The sequence below is a fragment of the Numida meleagris genome, chromosome 6 (genome assembly GCF_002078875.1).
Source record: "Numida meleagris isolate 19003 breed g44 Domestic line chromosome 6, NumMel1.0, whole genome shotgun sequence".
Taxonomy (NCBI): Eukaryota; Metazoa; Chordata; class Aves; order Galliformes; family Numididae; genus Numida; species Numida meleagris.
The window spans coordinates 51,063,990-51,088,488 of NC_034414.1; the positions used below are offsets into that span (position 1 = coordinate 51,063,990).

Consider the following 24,499-nt stretch of genomic DNA (forward strand, 5'->3'; position numbering starts at 1 on the left):
CCGTTGCTTCAGTCATCGGGGTGGGGGCGGGTTCTGCGCGTGCGCCGGAGGGTGAGGCGGCGCGCGCGCTCCCTATTCGCCCAAGCGCCCGCTCGGCCCCACAGTCGGGGAGGGGTGGGGCGAGCTGGGCGCATGCGCGTGCGGGGGTGGCCGGTGAGGGGGGAGTGGGCTCGGCCTCGGGGCGGTTGTGCAAGCGGCGGTGACGTCATCGCGGCTCCGCGCCTCCTAGAATGTCCTAGAAGCGGGCGTGCTGAGCGCTGCTCCGGCGCGGTCTCCAGAAGGGCCTGGAAGGTGCCCCACTCCCCCCCAGACTTCAGAAGAGCCTAGAAGCGGGGTGCGGGCCGGGAGCCGCCCTGTCTCCTCTCAGAACTGTGTGCGCCGGGCGGCTCCCGCTGAGCCGGTTGCACAGGTGGCTGCGGCTCCCCTCAGGCGGGCTGGGGCTGCCGGGCCGGGCTGGGCCGGGCCGGCTCTGATTCACGTCACCGGGGTGCTGTGTGAAGCGTTTCGCCTAATGGGGAAAGCAGAATAGCTGCTCGCAAAGCAGGTACTGGTCTACAGGCTAAGCAAAGCTGTGCCTCTCAATATATAGACTTGTTTGGGATAAAAAGACCAGAGGGATCAATTCCAAGAAGGTCAGAAGGCCTGCATAGCAATGCAGTTACCTCAGGGTTTGAGCTCTCATAGTAGATGCTAGGCAGCCACCAGTGCTGCTGCGTTTATTAGATCCCAAAGCCTGAAACTCACTGGGGTTCCCAGGCTGTGCACGGCCTTTGCTGCCTATCAGTGAGAATCTCTGCTGGCGTTCAAAGGGCATACCTTCATCCATTTATGCAGTATGCATAAAGACTTTGATAAGTCTGTGTCTCCTTACAGTGAGCAGCTCTGTGATTAGTGCATTTAGGGCTATTTTTACATCCCGAACAACCTGATTGGGAGGGAGGCATTAAATGCAGGTCTTCGTGTCTCAGGAGAAGGATCTGCATCACGTGTGTTCCAGACTGGCTTCTAAAACTTTCTTCTTGGAGCTGATCCATTTCTGGGGATATAAATACTAAGTGAATGTACATGTTAAAACTGTTCAGCGATGGAAGCATCTCTGCAAGGAGAGTCTCCTTTCTCTAAAGAACAACCATGTATTTATTTGAGCAATAAAAAGGATGCTGTTTCTGTAGCAAAATTCATCTCAAGCCCACCTTTTTTGGCATTTTTTGTTGTCTCTTGGACATACTCCGAACAGTTATCTAGGTCAGCATCTGACTGATATGAGAATCCAAATTCTATATGCCTAACCTGCCCTTATCCCAGTTAAGCACCCTAAATTACACTGGGTAGCACGGCCCATGAATTAGATCTTATGATGCTTGGCTCAATGAATGAATCTAACTGAAGATCCTTAAGCTGAATCTGATGTTCTTCACATCCTTTATCCTGTAGTTAGATCTAAACAAATATCTGATTGAAATGGGGTCTACAGGCTTGATTTTGTTGCAGTGCTGTGTCATTCAGGGAATTTTTAGTCCTTTTTGTTATCTTCTCTGACAAACGAGAATGTACTTTAAGTATATGTTCAAAACCAGATGAGGAGTTAAAATTGCAGCTTGCTTCACTGCAGTTTCTGCAGTATCTGCATCAGGATCTGCATTGGTGTAATGATTTAGAGGACCTTGCTCTTCTCAACAGAGATGTTATAACAGTGACATAAAGAGTGGGCCAAAATATGGCCTTAATTAGGAGGAAAAATTAATTGTACTATCAACAATAATGCAAGATGGTGTAACATGGCCTCAAGTTGCGCCAGGGGAGATTTAGGCTGGACGTTAGGAAATTCTACTTTTCTGAAAGAGTGGTCAGGCGCTGGAACAGGCTGCCCAGGGAGGTGGTGGAGTCACCGTCCCTGGAGATGTTCAAGAAACGTTTAGATATAGCGTTGGGAGACATGGTTTAGTGGTGTTGTTGGTGGTAGGTGGATGGTTGGACTTTTCCAACCTAGCTAATTCTATGATTCTATGATTAGCTGCTGGTCAGCACACAGAAGAAATCAAATAGCAGGAGTGAAGTTATTTACTCAGTTCTAAGCCACTGAAAAAGCTGGATTTCAGCCAGTGCCCAGCCTAGAAAGTTCGGCGGTTCCACCCAGGCCACCTCACCTCTTTGGTACTTACACTGGTTGTTTTTTTGCTTTACTCCTCGGGTCTGATTTTGTGGTCATTTTCATGCGTTTCTTTTTCTTCCTCTTGAACACAGAAGTCTACAGAATAATGCATTCCAGAATTCTTTCTATAGTATTATGTGTTCCTTTCCTTGCATAGTGACTATGGTTTCAGGTGTGCTTCAGCTGTTTTACTCGTCTGCTTCCTTACAGCAGCTTAATGGCTTTTAAATGCTGTCTTGTAAGTGTGACAGTTATACCCAATGTATCTTTAATGCTTCTCTTAGATAAAAGATTGTTTTGATGTAATATACATTCTATATGACATACCTTTTAGGCTGAAACACTTTTCAGATTCCATCAACTGAAATGTTTCCTAACATCTATTTCGATCAAAATAACTTAGGTATTTCAGTGAACAGCTAAGATATTAACATTTATGCACATCTGTCCAGTATTTTTTTGTTAAGCATGTGAAGACCTAAGGAAGGTTTTACTTGTGTCTGTGGGATCACAGGCCTTCATATGGTCTGATGTCAGTGTGACTGAAACAGTCATTCTGTTTTTCTTTTGTGAATGTGCTATTTAGCTTTCAAAAGCAGACTGATTTTTTTTTTCAAAATTGTTTGACAAAACCAGTAGGAGAAAGTAATCTCATACCAAATCATCTGAGTTTTCTGAGCTCTGCTTACGCCAGTCCCTGTGTACCTGTGTAAATTTTCTAACATTTTCTTCAGGAATTTTGAACAGTTCTATATTCTTCTTGTTCTGTAATGCACTGAGGCCTGGTGAAGATTGACATTTAGTTCCTGCGGTTCTTGTATTTTAAATGATCACAGTTTTGTATTGCTTCAGATTTTGGTTAAAATGTTCTGGACTTGGTTTCAGCCAATTCAGTTAATTTGTGGGAAAAATCTGTTCAAAATATTTCCCTTTTCTTAACTAGGAGATTAGTACACTTTCATATTTTAACGAATAGTTCTATTAATGGGGGAATTGCTGAAGACTGATATTTTCAAGTCCTTTGTTCTTGGCACATTCACACATAAGTTTGTTCTGTTCCACATCCCCTAGCCACTCTCACTGTCCCAAATCCATCTACCCTTTGATTTACAGCCTGGACAAGAAGCAGCCAGCCATTGCCTCCCAGCTCTTAGGCTAGACAGACAGCAAGGATGAAGCTGGACTCTCCCTGCACCTTCTTTCAAAGGAGGCAACAAGAGGATGCATCTCTGCTACCCACCTATTCATTTTCTAGGACTTTAACATCTCTATGATCTCTATTCCTTTGATAGCTTTAATTGAATTGCTTAAATAAGTCAAGATTACTAGGGAGGGACTGATGAACAACCACCATATTACTGCATGTTTCACTGCCTTAGGAAACCAGGCTAAAACAATTCTTCTCTTTTCTTTCTCCCCCTCTTTTTTTTTTTTAAAACAGCTGTTGTAGCCGCTGTTTGAGGGATGAATATGGGGGATTTTTCTTTCTTTTTTCTTTTTTTTTAAATTATATGGTTCTAAAATAAATAACAGGGGGAACCTGCCATTTATTCAGTGAGATTTCCTACTTCAAACATTACTGTAAATGCAAAGGCAAAAAAAAAACAAAAAAAAAACCAGCAGCCACAATACTCAATCTTAAGACCAGGCAAATCATTGCCATTTTCTTGTCAGAATCTGGACAACTTCTGCTTTCAGAAAGTTCATATTTGAACCAAATGTTGAAGAACCAGGTCTTCTAACATCAAAAACTTAAAACTGTTCCATACCAACTACACATGATATAAAGTTTGAGAAGGCTCCAGGGAGACCTAACTGTGGCCTGCCAGTACTTGAAGGGAGCTTATAAGCAGGAGGGGTACTGACTTTCTACGCAGTCTAATAGTGAGAGGACTAGGGAAAATGGCTTTAAACTAAAAGAGGGGAGATTTAGGTTAGATGTTAGGAAGAAATTCTTTACTCAGGCCTTTGCCCTGCTGCCCGCAGAGGCAGGTTGGATGGGGCCCTGGGCAGCCTGAGCTGGTGAGGCTTTAAGCTCCCTTCCAAACTAAGCCATTCTATGGTTCTGTGATACGTTGCTGCACTAACTGCAAGGGCCTCAGTCTTGCATTTGCTGCTTTCCTAAGAATAAGCCCCATACCTGTTCCCTATATACATTTGCATTTTATTAGAGTATTTAATTACACAGTTTTTTTGAAGTTAAAAATTAACAAAGAATAAAGGAAAACATGCTGGAAGTTATTAAACATTCAAATAACACACAGGAAAACTGGATTTTATTCTTGGTTCTGCCAGAGGCTTCTTTGGTGTCGCTGAATAAGATTTTTTTTAAGTTATTTTTATAAGCCTCAATAAATGAAATGAAATCTGCATAGAGAATTTTAATTCCAGCATTTAACTAGTTCTTGAATGCTTGATGTTGTAGTCTTAGTGCTTTTGAAATTAATGCTGTCTGAGTTCTGAGACAGATTTGTCATGTTATCCCAGTGCTTCAGGGTTTACTTAGGGAAAACAAAACTGCAGCATTGAAATTGCCTATACAGTAGATTTCAGAAAACTGACATAAGTAGAAAGATGTGGAAATGCGTGTCTGGATTTCTTTAACCCATGGAATTATACGTGTAAAACCTGTGTTAGAATGAAATGCAAAGCTGGCTAGGGATTGCTGGCTGAGCAAAACGTCATGCTTTCTCTATTCATCAGGCTGTCTTATTTCCTACTTTCTCGTGTCTTATTGGGAGATGGAGTGATCACATGATCTTTAGGTCACAAAAGAAGTGATTAGTACCAGAAATAGTATCAGTAGTCACTTAGAAAGTGTATTTTTGCGGTGGAAGGGTTCTTAGAAGGCTATGAAGAAAATAACTTCCTAAAATGTTGTCGTACTTCTGAACTGTAGGTGGCAGCAAGAATTGTATGGAACAAGGGCAGCACATACGGAAACGTAGGCATCATTCTTCTAAAAGTCTGTGGTTTTTGAAGTACATGTTAGAGCATGCTAACAGTTTGTCGTTGCTCTCAGAAGGAATTCTGAGGGGACTTGTACTGCTGAAGAAAAGTACATTTGTTATAACAGGAGTCAACATTTCCAGTATTAATTCATGCCAAGTATAACTTACAGTGAAAACTCAGCTGCATAGAAAGGCTGACAGAAAGAGCATGGAAAGGCCTCAGCATGATTGTCTAATCTTAATATAAATTTCTTTATATGCTATTTGTTACAAAATAAATAGATTAGACTGTTATCAGTAATATAACTATATATATAATATTTTAGGTTTGTTTTTGCATTCCGTAGTGACTAGAACAAGTAATACTGTATTGGAGTTTTACACCATATATTATTATGATTTACACTTTCCCAGAACTGGTGCATAATGATGCACTTTCTAGCTGTAACTACATGTACAAACCTATAATTATATCTATGAAAACATAGAGACAAAGAACATTCTTCCACAGGGTTACAAGTGCTTCTTCCCAATATCTGTTTCTGCTCTGTAAGAGCACTGTAAGAAGACTGCAGTACCTGTTTCCTAAAACGTTGTCTTTGTCCAGCACGAGACAAAAAAAACCCAGTACATATATTCACATGGTTTGGAGAATGACAGTAGAATGCCATAATAATCAGAACACCTTTAAAGCAATAAGCAATCAGGAACAGGAATGTTAGCTTTGTAAGAAGAGGTATGGTTGCAGCTGTAGCTTTAATATATCTATGGTTAAGATTTTTTCTTTCCATTCATGGGCATAAGTTGCAATAGATCCTAATTCAGGAGAAAAAACTTGGAGAAGAAAACTCTTCCAGAGAGCAAGTGGTTTGACTAAGAAGCTTCAGACAAGATTGTAGACTTCATAGAATCATAGAATCATAGAATTAGCTAGGTTGGAAAAGACCTACAAGATCATCCAGTCCAACCATCCACCTACCACCAATAACCCCACTAAACCATGTCTCTCAATGCTATATCTAAATGTTTCTTGAACACCTCCAGGGACGGTGACTCAAACACCTCCCTGGGCAGCCCATTCCAGCGCCTGACCACTCTTTCAGAAAAGTAGTATTTCCTAATGTCCAGCCTAAATCTCCCCTGGTGCAACTTGAGGCCATTCCCCCTCGTCCTGTCACTAGTTACAAGAGAGAAGAGGCCGACCCCCAGCTCACTACAACCTCCCTTCAGGTAGTTATAGAGAGCGATAAGGTCTCCCCTGAGCCTCCTCTTCTCCAGACTGAACAATCCCAGCTCCCTCAGCCACTCCTCATCAGGCCTGTGCTCCAGACCCCTCACCAGCTTTGTCGCCCTCCTCTGAACACGCTCCAGGGCCTCAATGTCTTTCTTGCAGTGAGGAGCCCAAAACTGGACACAGTACTCGAGGTGGGGCCTCACTAGCGCTGAGTACAAAGGGAGAATGACTTCCCTACTCCTACTGGCAACACTATTTCTGATACAAGCCAGGATGCCATTGGCCTTCTTGGCCACCTGGGCACACTGCTGGCTCATGCTCAGCCGAGCATCGACTAATACCATGAAGATATTAAAAATTGTTGTGATGGGAAAGACACACCACTAGAAAAATAACAGAGCCAAATCAAGAAGGGTGGAAATAACCCAATGCATTTTCCCTGTATATATTCAGATTATAAAAACTGGATTTGGTATGACAGCAAAGGTTGTAGTTTAGATGCATGTTTCAACAAAGCTTGGAGAAATCACAAAAATTTAAAAGTGTGTGAGCTCGGTTTCACAGGAGACGTTGTTGGCATTTAAAACAGAGGTCCATAAAGTTGATTCGTTTTAGTGTTTCAGACATAGGATATCATCTTTACTTTCACATTCTATACTTTTAAGAAAAAGAAATTAATTTAAATCTGTCACAGGACAGATTCTGCGTGGAATCTGTAGCACTTGGTTGATAGATTTTTTTTCATATTTCAGACTTAGAGCTTTCATTTTATTGCAGATACTGTTAAAGGAAAAAAAAAAGATTCTAAAATTGTGGACTGCTTGCACATAATCACGGGTTAAGTCTTCACATCTATCCATGATGAACACTCTGCTTATGTGCAGCTTAATGCTATTTTTCTTCTGTGTCAGATCAAAAGATGCCTTTCTTAGAGGGAAAGAAGGAAACAGGACAGCCCTGAATCTAAGCTTTCTCTCCAAATAATGCTGAAGAAAGAATAGTAGCAGTAAAATAATCTTGATTAAAGCTGACTATGAATACGTACTTTGAGAAATTTTGTCAAGAACTGTATGAGTACTTGATTAATCATACATAAATTTATCTGTAGGCTATGCTACGGGAAACAGGCACGGTGAATTAGAGGGAAAGTCAGTTTTCATCTCTTTCAAAGTGATGTTTCCTGCCACAGTGAGGCAAATCTCCTGAAGTAACTTTGCCATTTATACTGAAATCCTGCTTTGCAGTCAGCTGAGCTGAGGGTATTCTTAGCCAGTTAATATGAATGTCAGTATAATGCGGCTGCCTTACAGTGCTTTATGTTATAAAAGTAGGACAGACTAGAGTTATTAGAAGTCACCAGGTTATTTCTAAATCAGAGCAGTGCTGGTTAGTGCTTGCCAGTAGATATCTCTGACTCTTTTTTTTTTCCTCCCACAGATTATTAAAAAAAAATCGTTTCAGATGCTGAACGGCCAGGTCATCTACATCTCCACATTATCAGGATTAGATATGTCTGGAATAGTGAAAGTAAGTTTGTTTTGTTAAATTTAAGTTACTTATAAAGTTTGCCTAGTGTTTAAAATAAAAATGGCAAGTTCACTTTAACCAGAACAGTTCTTTATTGTAAAATAAAACTAAAAAAAAAAAAAGATCATCAAATGCATTTTCTGTCTGTTTCTTTTGGTCTCTTTTAGAGTAGACCTACAAATCTGAGTTGCAAGAAGGAGCAGTAAAGGACTGGGATATTAGAAGAGATTTTTCATGGTTTTTCTTTCTCAGGGCATAGCTGCTCTTTCTAGTGAGTTATCTAAAAATGTGTTTCATAGAATGGCCTGGGTTGAAAAGGACCTCAAAGATCATTGAGTTTCAACACCCCTGCTGAGTGCAGGGTCGCCAACCACTAGACCAGGCTGCCCAGAGCCACATCCAGCCTGGACGTTTCCTCAGATCATTTGGTCAAAATGAAATATCTGTCTCTTATCCGTAGTTCTGTAGAACTTTTTCAACTTTGTTTATCTGATAGAAATACACTTTTGAGTTTATACCAAATATAACCACGATGATTTTGCTACCTTCTCCTTAGTTGTCTAAGATGGAAAATTACAGTGGTCTATTTTTTTCACTAGAAACCTCTGCATTTGCACCCCTGTTATATTCTTTAATTTGCATGTTATTTCCATCTTAACTGACTTCCCTGCATGTCAATGCTTTTTAGGACTGTAGGTCATATGAAAAGTATTCCCAACTCCACTTTGCATTTTCATGGAGTTCATTCATGAAATAATCCTGACGCACCTGGTATTCAGAATGTTTTTCTAAATTGCTTTCAGCACATCTGTTGTAGATTTGGGAGCTAGAGCCATAAATTTGCTGCTTAAAAGACATAATTACTACATTGGTCATTGTCAACCAGACCTCTTCTTTAACCCTAAATGTACAGCTCTAAGGTATATCAGTATGAAAGATATATTCAAAGTGTATTGCTTTAGTTACATAATTAGGATGTTTAGCTACAAATCTGTATTTTCATTGTCAAATAGTCCAGATTTTAACAAAAGCACCAGCTGTGTCTGACTATACTCACTAGCATAAATGTTAGTTTTATAAGATATCCTCTGAGTTGCTAAGTGAGAAGATCAGCATATAGATTAGACTGGAAAAAGTATAAATATATAGATAAAAGTCTCAAAATGATCATTAGGAAAAAAAATCTAGAAATTACCACAAACATAATATTGAGTCTTTCTTGTAAATGTTAATGCTAACAGTACAAAGACAGCTTAGCTACTGCTGTACTAGTAGCATCTGGGAATGCTGCAAGGACATTAGGTATTCAGCTAGTGTTTCCAAGTGTGTACTATTAGCATCTCAAACAAGACGCTTACAAAGACTGTAATTGGATAGCTGATGAATTGAGAATGCTCCTTCACAATTTCTTTGATTTGCCTTTCTTCCATATAATGTCTTTGGTCTTCCTTAGGATTTAAGATAATCTCCGTTATGCAGTACAGAGGTATCCCCTGAATGAAATCTGAGAGTTTTAGTAGGCACAGGTGGCCAAACAGTAAACTTTTTCTGAAATTAAGGATCAAGATTCTCTTACTATGAAATATATTAACTATTATTGACTACCTGAGAATGATGAACTCATGTTTTATAACTATTCTGTGATCCAATAAATGTAACAACTGCAGAAATTACAGCATTTCACTTTCCTCCAATTTTCAGAATCCTGGTGAAGTACAGCGGTATAAAGCAACACATGCACTTTAAGAATGAGTTTATATGTCAGAAGTTTATTAAGCTTGACCTTTTTCTTTAAATGTTAAACCTACTGAAACTGAAATGCAGCGGTGTTGTACTGTGTGATACTATCTTTATTCTCTTGCTACACGAATTTCAGTCAACGGTTATTACCTAGCCAGGGCAAATTTGCTGCTAAAGTTAGAACTACTGTTCTGTTGTGCACCTGTGCTCCCACCTCTGTTTTGCAACATACACACTTGACATTAATCAGCTACTAGACAGAGAATAGTGAATTCAATTCACAATCATTTATCATTATTAACAATGACAGCAAGAGAGCCTTGCACTGAAGGTGATATACATACTGCCTATCTTTTTGCTTTGTGAGCCCAGTCACATTTGTAGACACAAAGGCAGAGAAGAATCAGAGCTCAAACAGACCAGTCCTGGAGCTGTCAGCATGATAAATGTTTCTGTGAAAGCTTTGGTGCCAGAATTCACAGTGGTAATGGAGTCAGCTTGAGTTGTCTTGTGCCTGAATACATGATGGTCAGAATACAGTTGTGCTCACTGAGTGGGGCGTGCCCAGGACCCAGCTAGTCTAGAGGAATAAGGGCCACAAGTCTGATTTATTTTAGAAACCACAACAAAATCAGAAGGCTGGAGCATCCTCAGGCTATACGTAGGAACTCAGCTGTATTTTACTAGCTGAGTCACAATAATATCTAGATTAAATGCATCCAATGAATTGCAAAATGGCTCCCCCAAAAAGGCTTCCTTTTTGAAGTAGAAAGTGTTGATGAGCATCTATTTCAGCCTGGAAGGCAAAAGTATTTCTCTTTTCATCCACTGGCTGCTCTTGAGTTTGTGCAGGTTTAGTGTTAATAAGGGTAAACAGGACTGAAAACTCATTGTGTGTATATACATACAAACTTAACGTTGGCATATGACTTTTTAAACTGACTGGAAAAATACCAATGATTTTGGATGTATGTTTTGAGAGTGAAAGACAGAAAAGCATAATTGTTGTTACAGATGTATTATTAATACCTTATTGTATATTTTGGACTTGCATTCTCTGATTTCTAATTTCTTGCTTAAGGTAAAGACAGCATAAGATGAGTAATTGTTTAATCAGGAGGAATTTAGTAAGCTTTTTGATATGGTTATGTCGTAAGGCAAGAAAAGTAATCATGTGATTTGGCTTATTACCACTAATTAATTTCCTGTTTGCATTTTGGGACATTACAGAGTTTAAATTTTACAGTTATGACAGAAAAACAGACACTGGAGATTCTTCTCATTCTCCTTTAGCAGAAAAATTACCTGTATTGGAATGCTCTTACATAATTTAATTTAATGAACACATATGAGATTGTGGGGGAGAATAAGAAATACTGGCCTAGCTGGTATAATGAATATTCCATTCAAGTCAGAAAAAGACTGCTAAGGAATACATTTTACTGAAGGGACGCACCACATTGTAAAATCCCTCCTGTTGCTCATTTAAAGGTAACTACCTCTGGAAGCATCTAAATGTGTAGAGTTCCCATTTAGGGTATGCTTCTATTTAATGTTCCTATTTAAGGTATATTTAAAGTCCGCTTTATTCACCTGTTTTGAACGAAGGCTGTGAGAGCGTTACGTCTCACCAGTAGCTAGCGCTACTTTGTCCACAGTTCTCTCCCGCCACAGCTGTGAGAAGACAAGAGATGGAACACATTCTGGTTTAGGCTACCTAGAATGATTTAAAATGTTATGACAAGATTATGTTTGAATTTTCCAAGGGAACTGATGGAAAGAAACATACTGTAGCCACATTTCAACTTGCCTTAGCAGAGCAACTAATCTTCATCAGCTAGGTCTGGCAGTAAAAGATTGACTGTTATCACTCATTTTTCTGCAGTCTACTCTATGTAGATAACCTTCAAATCACACTTTTTAAAATAAGTCCATCACTTGCTTTAGACATGCAATGAGAGAGGGAGCATAAAGAGAAACTGAGTAAGACTTATTAAGCATGGAGCAAGTCAGACTTCCAGTTGGACAAGTACTTAGCGTGCATTAATTTGATATATTGTATATCAAAGGCTGACTGGGTTTACTAACCCATATGTTCGAAGCAAGCAGCCTTCTCATTTGTTATCTAGAAACAAACATCCTGATTCTGCACTTCAAAACTACTTTTATGCCTACAGAAATTATGTAAAATGCTACATACTAAAAATAATGTTGACTTGGATCAATCTTGCACAAATATATATCATTCTGTAAAAGCTAAACTTAGAGAATCACAGAGAAGTTAAGGACAGGAAGGACTGCATTGGAGGTCATCTCGTCCCGCCCCCCTGCTCAGGGAGGATCACTGAGAGCAGGCTGCCCAGGACCACTACCAGCTCCTCTGAAAGGAGCCCACCGATGGCTGTCATCCCTTCGTGATTACACAAAGTGGATCACAACTGTCTCCAAAAAATAAAACTAAATCTTCTGCGGGAGGAGTGGAGATGGATGAATTGACTCTGCTTTGTCACACATCATCTCAGCTCGAAGAGCACTCGAAGAACAGAAAAGAAGGATACATCTGTTTGTGAATGGCTAAAGTGCATTATAGGACTGTTCATATTTGTGAATGCAAATGAAGATATTAGCACTATAACCTGCAAGATAAATCCATCAAAACAGAAGAAAATCTTAGAAACTATGTTAATACTATACTAATGAGGATTCCTCCTTGATGCTTGTACTACTGCTACTGTGACAAAGAGAGGAAGGAATGTGGGTCTCTGTGTATGTCCCACCACTCACCTAAGAGCTGGAACATGGGAGTTCAGCATGAACTCTGTCTGGTTTGCAATGCAGTTAGAATTCACCAGATGGGGCTAATACAACAAATATAAATATTCTCTATAGAAGTCAAGTCATACTGAAGAAACACATGTAGAGACATGAGACAACAGTATGTATTTTTATATATGGCACAGCAGTTATAACCTTCCAGAAGACTTTTTTTTTAATGTTAATCTTCATAGGGAATTCATTATTTAAAACAGATATTTTAGTTTGATAATTTTTAATATTTGATTTTTTTAAAACAAATTAACTAATTCAGCAGTTCACCACCACCACCAATATCTGTCTTGGGAAATATGTAGGTTTCTTATTTTGATTTTTTTTTTTAATTCTCTAAACTACTATGAAGCTACAAATATAAAAAGGGAAGTTTAAGCTTACAAATGCATATGGCTTTCCTTTATGATATGGTACATGACTGATTGTCTCCTTAGTCCATCTCCCAGATTCAGTTTCATGACATCACAGTAAAGTTTTAATTAGCTGATTAAAAAAAAAAGTAAATTCCTGCATGCACTGCATCTCTCAGATGTCCTTATCTATGTCAAATCATCAGATCAGAAAGTTAGTATTGAAAATTGAAGTAATTGCCTATGTCAGATTGACATTCTTTATATTCTGCCATGTCTTTAATAAGTGATTCTATCACTTTGCCATCCATGGCAGCAGAAACAGATTAATGTCTAGTATGTATCTATCCCATGTTTGATTTTAGCACGATAAACCTACTTAAGAAAATAAAAGTAATAGTGAACAAATATACATCAGATGGCATTTAACCCACTGAACAAATATTGGCAAATGACATAAATCGTGTCACTTTGTCACACTATGTCACAGAAAGATGGAGGCAAAAGACAAGGAATGTCACATTACTGTGCATACTTGATTAAATGGTTACTGAGAAGTATAAGTTAGCTAAGAATATAATATTGTATGAGCTGAATAAGGATGGTAGTTTCAGATGAACAAGAAAAGCCAGGACCCAAGAGCCTAGTCTACATAGGTAACTTTCAAACTAGTACTTTCTTCAAAAATCCCATCACTTACAATAGGAGAAAGAGAGTAAGAGAGAAACTGAGCAAGTTTCGCTGCAGATGGAGCAAGTCAGACTTCCAGTTACACAAGCATTTACAGTGATGAAAGCTTCAGTGCTGAAAATTTTTTATGAACTAAATTTTTTGTGTGCTAAAATTATAAGGTACGTATGTAAATGACATAAGAATACATGTCATAGCAATAATTCTCTTGAGCCAATCCCTCTTTGCCTTGTAGATCACAAAATCCCTATCATAAAAACTGTAATTCCACTTTGACGTAAAAATAGTATTGGGAAATTTTGTCTAAACAGTTACACAGTTTCACTCACCAATCATCCAGTTCCCAGATATGAGTAAGTTCTGCACACGATGGATGTCTGAGACTTGTGAATTTAACTTACGACCTTGCCTTGCAAATGAAAGTCATGAGCATGACCATAATAATGACCATAATGAAGCCAGCACATAATCCAGAGAAATGAGCTCTCCTTTCTATAAACGTGAAATGATTCAACCAGCATTGAATGAACAGCCTGTGCTATACAGCATCCAAAGCACTTATGCTTCAGTGAGCCCATAAAAAGTTCCATTAGAATATCATCTATCTAAAATTTCAGTCTTTCAACTGAAACAATTCGAAGCAGTCGTTCAGGCTATGGAATTGAAATTGCACTTGTGACACTGATGAAGAATCTTCCAAGAATCGAGAGAAAGCAAATAGCCATTCTTCCAAAGATCTCTGCAGGATGTTTACTTTGAGAAAATATTGTCTTGTGAAAAAGTGATAAAAGAATGCAGAACGTGCTGACAAGCTTTTAGATCCTAATTGAGAAGTACACCAAAGCAACAGGAAAACAACTTCATCAAGATGTTCGTAGCTTGTGGATTTCTAGATTAATCCTCTCTCCAGTCTTCTTCAGAAGTCAAGTTTGAGTGCCAGCAAACAGAAGCACAACAATTTTGCTGCTGCCAAAGTGCTAAATCTAGGAGTAAGCAGTTGAGTAGTCAGGACAGACAACCCATCCTCTAACAAGCAAGCTTTACTGAAAATGTGCACTGCTATGCAAAACTGAGACAGAAAAACAGTGTAGTTGCTATTGAAGAGATCTCATAATCATTTAGGTAGATGGCCTGGAGGAGACTGAGGAACCTAGCATAAATTTGTTTTAGGCTGGTAATGCTTCCCTTTCCATAGCTGTTATGGTCTGTTCTTTCCAAGGATACCTTTCTCAGCCTTCCTTATTTCCTGTTCTGCTTAAAGGAGATTTAAATCATGCAGTGGCAGCCAGGTTTCTTTTTCATTTGCATGGCTGACTAACTGTTAACTAGCTGTTGCTTACGCCAACTGCAAGTTGCTTGGCTGACATGCAAAACCTATCAATAAACATGTACAATCACAACACGATCACCGGTAAAAACCAGCTGAATGAAACAATATTTACATACTGAATATTTTGATGCTTAAGTTACAAACATGAGTGGCTATTGCAGACTGCAATTTTAGGCGCATTCTTAGCCTTCCTGATGGCACTAACTTCTCACACTACAGCACTGATAAGCATCACTGTCTAGAAATTCCAGTTTTGTAAGCAACTCAGTTATTGCTGCTGAACAATGATCAGTCTTTGCTTATTCACAACTCTGTCATTCCTCCCTTGGATTACAGCAGTACCATATGTATGGATAAATGCTCTGCCATATCTAGAGAGTTTTGAGAAGTACGTTATGCTGCAGCACATTTTACAAACACAAGCTATTTGCGGGCTTATCAAACCAGTCTCTCTAGCATTCCACAGAATTTAAATTAAGTTCTTAATATGAGTCTTACCTTCAAAGAACATAATTTAGGGGCTAGCTAACACTGCAAGATTATTGTTTTTGTCAAGAATAGCAGACTTCACTCTGGAGGTAAGCTAGTCTGTTTAGGAGATAACTTTCAGAGAGCTGACTGCAGACAGCAAAATGAACTCATTCTGAGACACAACAGATTTTACTGTCACTCAATCTTAACTGCAAAGCAGATATCATTTACCTTGTCTTCTTTAACACAAATGTTTTTTTCTTTCTTTAGATATCCATTTATTTTTAATTAATAAGCCCCCGAAGCTATGAAGACATTTTTTTTTCCGCACACTTCTGTTCTTGGGGAGAGATGACAGCACAAAACCACAATGTATTCTGAGTAGACACCTACATGCTTTTCTAACACCCGTATGTTTTGTAATACATATCACAATGCATTATCACATTTATTTAGTGTTAGTGGCTATGAAGAAATTCTTAATGCAAATACGGAGTCCAGATGTGCTGCTTACGTATCTGTGTATACCTGTGCCTGCTAGTAATTCACACACATTAATAATTTGGTAAGAAGTAACACATTGCAAAGCTTTTGATACTCTGAAGTTGGTCACCCATTAAATATCTAAATTCTTTTTGGCATCAGTAGTCCAAGCAAGACATGATAGACATACTACCGTTGATAAATACTGCAGAGATGGGCTCCTGATTTCTGCCTCATAATCTGCTGGCAGTGCATACCAGAAGAGATGCTTTTAGCATGATGGAATAGGGTGTAGTCACCTTTTTTTTTTTTTTTTTCCTCCTTCTCAATAGCACTGATAAAAGCATCACTGAAAGCATCACTGATCTCAGTTGTTGCACTTTCAGGGAAGTAACAGACAGCATTCAAATTCAAACATAGAAAAGTTTCGTTAATAACTGTGCTTGGATCATCTAAGTTTTAACGCTCTAGTTTTCTCAAGGCCAGCAAAAGCACTATTTATACTGCAGCCTGAAAAGCTGCAGGACCAATTTATGCTCTGCATAAATCAATCTCAGAAAACTATTTTTTTTTTATTACTGTTAGTTAATTTTTCTCATGCTTTCCAACTTACCAAAACATTTGCAAGAAGTACAGGCACAATACAGCAGTGATTCTGACTAACTTTTATTCATTGATTGTGCATACAAAACAGCACATCTATGGGTGTCCTAATGGGATCATTTCAGAACTATAATCTTTGGTTCTCTTGAAACAGAAGAGTTTACAAGTGCTACAGAGAACTTTTTCATAAGGCTTATCACTGTAATCTTTTTTCCCATTCTTTAAACAACTGTTTGGTAAGGATTGTTGATGGGGCTGTACAATAGCGTTCTTGTGACTTGCAGCTGTGTTTTTCAAATGAATATTTGTCTTGGATTCTCTGTGGAATCTCTCAGCAGCTTTTATTGATGTTTCTTGGTAAATGTTAAACAGTACATCACTTCTTTGGCTTTCTGCACGTACTGCTGATAACCAGGTACACGTTCACTTCATTTATTCTTTGGATCACACTCATTCTGTTAGTGACAGGTGGCCTACTATGGTTTTAATACAGTTTGCATTCCACACAACCCCTCCACTAAAGTTTCCTACTTTGTTTCTCAAAGCGTTCTAGCCAGTATTGTCAGTGTGTAACAAATAAGACATACTGAGCATGTCAACTTGGAGCGACTCTTTTTTTAGGGTGAAATCTTTGTCAGTTTTGAGTATTACTATCATTTAGAGATCTTTGCATTTCCTGCTCTTCTTTTTGTGACTGAAAACATTCTGATCTTCTCTCTGGAAGTCCATTCATGAAATTTCTGCATGAAAGAACCACTCTCTAGGTGAAGACTCTTAAAATAATTGCAGGTCTACTCACCTACTTCATGTACTTCTCAGAGGACATCAATACAATCTGGCAGCTGGCTGATAAAGTGACGAGATCTATTGGTCATTATTGATTGGCTTTATCTTAAGAATTTCAAGCAAGGATTCAATACCTGGCCTCATTACAGTTCTATTATCTGTACTTGTTCAGATATCCACTAAGTTATATACTCTATCATGCATGAGTTAACCTGGAGATCTTCAGCTGTTTCCTGTCTCTCAGCTATTTTGTACTAATATCTTGATGATCAACAACAAGGCAGCATTTAGCTTCAAACTAAATCCCTTTGAATTAAACTGATTTGAAAATAAATTCCATTAGACCTCACGAGTCCAAGTGGGCTCCTGTCATTGAACCAATGGAGTGGAAAGAGAGCGAGGTCCTGCTTCCCTCCTGCTCTGCATTTCCTGTCCCCCCTCCCTTACACAGTCAGTGTTTCTCATTTAACCCATTTCACCTTTGAATCATAGAATCATTTGAGTTGGAAGGGACCTTTAAAGGTAATCTAGCTCAACTCCTCTGCAGTGAACAAGGACATCCACAGCTTGATCAGGTGCTCAGAGCCCGGTGCACCCTGACCTTGAGTGTCTTCAAGAACAGGGCATCCACCACAACTTGGGGCAACCTGTTCCAGTACTTCACCACTCTAATCATAAAAACCTTTTTCCTTATATGCTTGTATTTGCAGGAGGTTCAATTCTCTACCCATGTACCTTTCAGAAATGGCTCATTAAGAGGTCAGATGAATACCACATCTGATAAAGGATGTAGTAGTAGGTAGTGACAGTAGAAAAGAGGGAGCAGGACACCTATTGGAGCAGCTACATCAGAGCAGATCATCTAGATGTGAAAATAACCTTGAAAGCACATTGTTACAAGGCAATCTAACTCTGTGCTGATCTTCCCCCAGCTGCACGCTTCGAACTCCTTCCTTATTTTGGATCTAGCAGCTGTGATGATGGGATCAGCTCAGCTGCCAACCAGCAACTTGCTTGTCATTTCTTCACGCAGGGTGCTTCTCAGGCTGATCTGACTCACCCTTTGGTTGCATGATTACTGGAACTGATGCAAGGGAAGCAATGGAAACGGGTACCTGAAAACAGAGGAGAGGTCAGATGCATTTTCACAGCTAGAGATCAGTCTCTGATTAGTTTAAGCCAACCACAAGGCTGACGCAGTTACCAGAAGACACAGCCTCGCCTCCCTAGGGAAAATAACCCTTTCAGATTCTGCTCCACTTCATCCCTTATACCAGAGAAGGACATTGACCTGCTTCACCATGTAGCTGGCTCACAACAGCATGGGTTACATGACAACCCGTTTTTCTAGTTAACACTCAGCTGAGCCAACTCCCCGGCCCGGCCCTGCACACAGCAGGCACCTCAGACATAGTCTCCCTTTATAGAACCACAGAATCGGGTCAGTGGTGGGTCAACTCGAAGCGTCCAACTACGGCTGCGCATTGATATTCGTTCTCTTTTCACCGACCCACCGCAGGCAACTCCCAGAAGGAAGCCCTGTACGCCCCGTCCCGGCAGCCGCCATCTTGAGCGCCCCCTCGGCGAGCGCCCACTATACCCGCTCGCCGGCCCCGCCCCCCTCGCCAAGTCCCGCCCAGGCACAGGCAGCCCGGCGCGTGCGCAGAGGCGCAGTAAACAGCGGCCGCCGCTCCTCCCCCTTACGCCGTTTGCGTGGCCGCCTCCGCGCAGGGCCGCGCGAGCGCCGGCGGCGGCGGCGGTTGCGCAGTGGATCTACATCCGGGCACTGGGGCAGGATGAATGCTCCTTTCCAAGATGGCGGCGGAGGGAGGAGGGAAGGAGATGAACGAGATTAAGACCCAGTTCACCACCCGGGAGGGGCTGTACAAGCTGCTGAGCCACTCGGAGTACAGCCGGCCGAACCGGGTGCCCTTCAACTCGCAGGGCTCCAACCCGGTCCGCGTTTCCTTCGTCAACGTCAACGACCAGAGCGGCAACGGGGACCGGCTCTGCTTCAATGTGGGCCGGGAGCTCTACTTCTACATCTACAAGGGGGTCCGCAAGGTACCGGCGCTCGGCCGCCGCGCTGGGGGGGCTGAGGGCCTCTGCGCCGCCCGCCCGCTCGCTGAGGGGCCGCCCGCTGAGGGGGCGCGGGGCTGCGTCGTGGGCGGGGGGCAGCGGGCCCACGGGGCTGGCGGCGGCCCGGCCCGGCGCTGTGTGCGCTGCCCGCTCGGCCGCTTGTGAGGGAGCGCTGGGCAGGGGGAGCGTAGGCCCGGGCCGGAGGGCTGCGTGAGGGGGCTGGCGCTGGCTCCTTACCAGGGAGTATGTCACGTTCGGTGTCGCACCCGTAGGTGCCTGGGGAGGGGTGGGATCGTTTTGGCGTTCCTCGCTGTACAGGAACGAGGGCTGGGTTTCCAATAGCGACGGAACCGTGGGCCTCCTTCACTTGCTGCTTCAGGTCGGAGGTTGCCGGGTGCTAATGCCTGGCGTGATTCCGGTGGTGTCAAATCCCCGCGGTTAGGGCAGAGGAAGGCTTCCTAGCTTTGGTTGGAGGGCTGCAGTATTTGCTGTAATTTTAGGCTTTTCCAACGGCTTTGAAGTGCGGACTGATTTTAGAGTTGTTCCTAAATGGGAGCAGTGCAGAGATCTGAGTTTTAAATGTCAGGTAATTAATGCAGAGAAAGTTGCTTTGACAGAAGAGGCTCATTGGTGCAACCTGAGATAGACTCCCTAATGATTAACGTTTGATGCGGGACTAATAGTGTATGTGTTTGATGTGTCGGGTCACCATATTTATGAATAAATCCTTTCTACTAGTTGTTTCTTGGGGTCATCGACTTCATGGCATTTCGAGAAGGATTCGGAACTTGTCATGCTGTGTGAATGCGTGTCACTCGATATATGAAAACACAGACGTAATGATTGTTAGGCTTCTGGTTTATGTTTCAAGAAATGGGTGTTTGTTATCTCATATACTTGAGACTTAGATGCCAGAAGGTGAATCCTCTGAAACCTTCCTGCTTATAGTCCACCATGCAACACCGGATAAAGAGGTGGAGGACTGGTGATGCAGCCAGGACTGTACAGAAAGCCTGTAGGTGAGGAGGGAGTCATAACCGAGTCTGCAGACTGCTAAGCGAACACCCAAATCACTGCTCCTCTGTAAAATATAAGCATCCGCTGGAGAATTAAGTCTACCTCGTTATCTGTTTACTATGACTTGACAGATCTGATATGTTCTGTATAATGGTATGGATCTTAGTTTTGCACTATCATGAATTTTCTTAACCTAGTTGTTATAAATAATACTTAGTCAACAGTTTATTTAAGTGTGTGATGAGTGTTCTTCTGTCAAACATTTCTATTTATAAGCACTTGCTATCTTTACTATTTACAAGATATTGTGACAATATCTCTGAAAATCGATCATTTGAACTATTGTCATGTTTGTGTTCTTATATCTTGAGTTTGTTTTTTTTTTCCATACGAAGTAACCGTGGCGTTCTCTTGCGCGTTACAGAACAGGCCTTTATGTAGTGTAGTAATGGTACATGTGATTCTTGCAAGTTGACTTAGTCACCTCTTGCCACACTTTAAATAAATAAAATTGAAATCTAAAGCTAGGAACTGCATTGGAAATAGAAGACTGAATAACTTTTTCAAATTGTAAAAATGATTTCGAGATTAGTGTTTCAGTATTTTTTTCCTGGATACTAAAAGTAGCTTTTGTGCTACACAGTAACGGAGAAAATGTTAGTTTGTCAGATGGTTAACTCACGAGTTTTGTGGTATACCTGTTATAGCATTATGTATTATTTTCCTCATAGTAATATAAAATGTATGCATTCTTCAGAATTCATTTCAATGAGCTCTTAAGACGCTAACAAATGAAAATATACTTCATAATCTTTTTATGTAATATGCTAAGATTAGTAAAATGTGTCTATAGAAACAGCTGAAATAAGTTCAGGAAAATATTTAAAATGAGAATAGGGAAGATGGGCTGCCTTAAACTCGTAATGATTGTTTCTTTGGAATTTAGTTTGAAACTATTCCTTTGAAAGACACTTTTGTCTGTGTACAAAGTTGACACAAGAACAGGCTGACACTTTCAACTGATGATTTGAGTTTTTTGGTATCAAAGGTTACATATTTTCTGGCTGTCATAACAGGAAAGAGCTACTGTTACCTAAATCGATAGTACGTAAACCTATCTTAAACTGGACAAGCTATAACTTCCCATGTCTTCCTTCTCTTGGTGGTGGGGCCAGGAGGGGGACTTGATCCACTGAAGACCAGACAATTTGTGATCCTCTGCATAATACGCATGCTAATAACTTCTCTTTTAAGTTACTTCACAATTATCTAAGTGTCTCTAAAACATCCCCTAATAACTTTCAGACTGTGATTTCCATTTTGGTGAAGTCACTGAAGTAGTAGAGTGCAAACTGAAGTTAGTGGAGCTGTGCTGTGTATGTATCAGGTAGCTAAGATTGTGTCTTGTATTTTACTTCTCCAGAGCAAGAATAGAAGCAGACTTTAAATGTTATGCTTTTATTAAAATGAGTGAAAGAACCACTGGGACTTCATTTTAAGGAGAAGTATCTGTCTGATGCTGAGATAATTCTTGAATTGATCATCTGTTGCAGATCAGTATGCGTCAAGTAGGAGTCATGCTCAAGCCATGAATGACACTTAATATTAACTCAAAGGTACCACTTATAAGGATGTTTCTTGAAATCAATGATGCTAAGTTTCCTTCTTCTAGTTTCCGTTAAATCCTAAATATGTTGCATCTGCTATGTCTAGTTTGTGAATCATCTTCTGAAGTACACTGCTAACATATGTGTTCTGTTCAGGATATTCCAACTATATAAAGGAAAATCTTTTCAAGATATTTGTTTAATCTTGTTTTATTTTCTAAGAAACCTGATTGAGGAGCTATGTCCAGTGTCCAGGGTGGTCGCGTGGGGATTGGAGTACCAATAAATAATGATCATAGGAAGAGCAGTAAGGGAGTTTTGCGTAGTTTCAAGCTCTCTCTAGAGACTTGTTTCTTCTTGAAAAGCAAAAATGTATTTCTGCACAAATTCATTCTTTACCTCCTTAAAATAATAAAAACTCAGCTGTCTTTTTGTTCTTCCTTCTTACCGTAAAGCATTGGCATTACCATGAAACATGTCATTATATTGCCATGTATTCCATGGCAATAAGAGCACATCAGTTGTGAACCACTTGTGCATTTTTTCTTGTCTGTTATTTTTTGCTTGTGTTTCAGAGTAACAAAAAAAAAATAGGCAGTTCTCCTTCTACTAATGAGGTAGTGCAGGCTTCCAGAAAACTGTTGCTTTTTGGTTTGTATCCGCTGAAAAAGGAAATGAACTTATAGTTTAGAAAGGAGAAATTGAACTGTGATTGAATGAGAGTTGGTTGCTTTACTTATGTAGGTATATAATTATTCTCAATTGCACTGAGTGTCAGTAGGCTTTCCCTTTCAGTCCTTCTTAACTTTGACATTAAGGCGAGATGTTTACAGTGATCTCTTGTTAAACTGAAGGGTTGAATTTTTGTGAACTCAACTGATCTAGTGACAGCTGGAAATGATGGTACAGCGGCAAAGTATCTTCTTGGCAGTTTGCTCCCTACTTCCTAGCCAGCTTTGGTAGTACTCAGTCTCAGTTTGAACTAGTTTAGCTTATCAAAGCTTAGCTTGCTGAACTAGAAGCTCAATACTTGCTCTTTTTCTGGGTAGATTTTATCTTGATTTGGTGAGTTGGACAGTTTTGTCTTGGGTTCAGATATTAGCAAGCACAGTGAGAGCAAGGAAAGTGCTGGAGGGAAAAGGAGCAAAGCTGCCTGTGGGGCTGTCGGGTTGGATCCGTTGCCTTATGAGGTCTCACCTGAGCAATGCCTTTACTGCTGCCTTAAGTCAGATTCAGAATGATCTGTTCTTTAGGGATTGTTGCCTTAATCTTAACTGAGAGTTATAGATGTTAAAGGAGGCCTTTTCTGTTTCATGGAGTAGAAGTATAAGGTAATCATTCAAAAATTATTGATCAGATCGTGATGCAGTGGTGCTTTGGATGGGTTGTCTTTTTCTGCAGCACAAATCAGGAGTGAGGGCTGTTGCTTGAGTCTTGCTTATGAGACAGTCTTGAGGTACTCAAGTCTGGTTTGTGTCTGGTTTTGCAAAATGATTTATTAGTTGATTCATTAAGCTTGAAAAGGAGCATGCTATTTCATCATCTTCCTTGTCGTAGGAGTCACTGACAAGACAAGGCTTTCTAGATTGCTGCCGACATTTAACTACCAAATCTGATTCCCTTTTTACTAGGAAACTAGTGCATTTTCCTTTTTTTTTTTTTTTTGTTTTTGTTTTTTCTTTCCCCCCGCTATAATTAGTGTATTCTCTCTGTTTGTTATGAAGGCTTCTGGGCAAGCCAATCTGCAGCTAAGGCTTCAGCACAGTCATACGAAGGTGCATATTAGCAATAGTGTGGTGCAGTATATGGTCTTGGTTTTTACCACACATATTGGGTTGTTACTGAATTTGAATGTGTCGTTCAGCTAATTATATTAATTTTTCTTTGCTAACATGTGGCAGGCTTTCCCAATGATGGTTGTTGGTTTACTTATTTATTTTGAACTTCTTTCTTGCCAAGAGATACTGTTGTTAGTTGTACTTCTTTTCCTGCAGCTACCTAAAGCGGCAGTCTGTCAATAGCTATGTGACCTTAGAGCGCGTTATAATGGTATTGTAGTAAAAATAGGTAGGTGGTGAGCTCAGGTTGGGGAAGGCATGGAGGGTAGAATCTGTTCACTGTCTTTTCAACCTTACATTGAACAGTGGGCTTAGAAATAAATATGTTTGTACTAAGATGAAGGTAAGCTCATATCTCAATTTCTTTTATAGCATACTGGTAATCCCTGGTTATCAGCAAAAATACTGATGACGTGTAGGATTCTTTCCTTTGCGTTACTCTAAATTGCCTTCTTAAATGTCTGTCTTAGTTGGAGTCTCTATTGTCCAGCTGAAAAGTATTATCCTTGGTGATTAGTTTTGTTCTGTAGAGTGTTCATCTAGGATCTTGTCTCAATGATGGCATGGTAATGGGTGACATTTGTCACTGTGCTTCGTATAGTGCTCTCTCTGGGGAGAGCAGTGCATGGCAATTCCAGGTTGGAAGCCAGAATCTGCAGAAACAGCACATTTTCTCAAAATGTGGGGAGGTGAGTTAATATTACTTTATATAGAGATATCGCTACGCTGTATCAGGCCTCCAAAAAGGTGCACATTCTGACAGCATATATGAGCTATCGAAATGTTGAGATTTGTAAAGATATTTTTAGATG

The 24,499-nt window shown here is 40.3% G+C and overlaps 1 protein-coding gene and 1 long non-coding RNA gene across 12 annotated transcripts in view; one reads left to right on the forward strand and one right to left on the reverse strand.

Moving 5' to 3' along the window:
- WDR20 (WD repeat domain 20) overlaps positions 137-24,499 on the forward strand; it is a 62,573-nt gene continuing 38,210 nt past the window's right edge. For 6 of the 11 annotated variants that reach the window (XR_002440147.1, XR_002440148.1, XM_021401224.1 and 3 more), the window contains exon 1: positions 18,849-19,210. Coding sequence is in view for 9 of the 11 variants with exons in the window: in XM_021401224.1 (XP_021256899.1) it covers positions 18,947-19,210 (264 nt within the window). In the remaining 2 variants the exon portion in view is untranslated. Of the gene's footprint in view, positions 545-7,774; positions 7,865-18,846; positions 19,211-24,499 lie in introns of those variants that run through there. The other 5 variants (XM_021401220.1, XM_021401229.1, XM_021401226.1 and 2 more) reach the window with 4 other exon arrangements.
- LOC110400905 lies at positions 16,408-18,753 on the reverse strand. Its single transcript, XR_002440149.1, has 2 exons — positions 18,351-18,753; positions 16,408-18,261 (listed from the first exon to the last, which is right to left on the reverse strand). It is a non-coding gene; the product is annotated as an uncharacterized LOC110400905 (long non-coding RNA).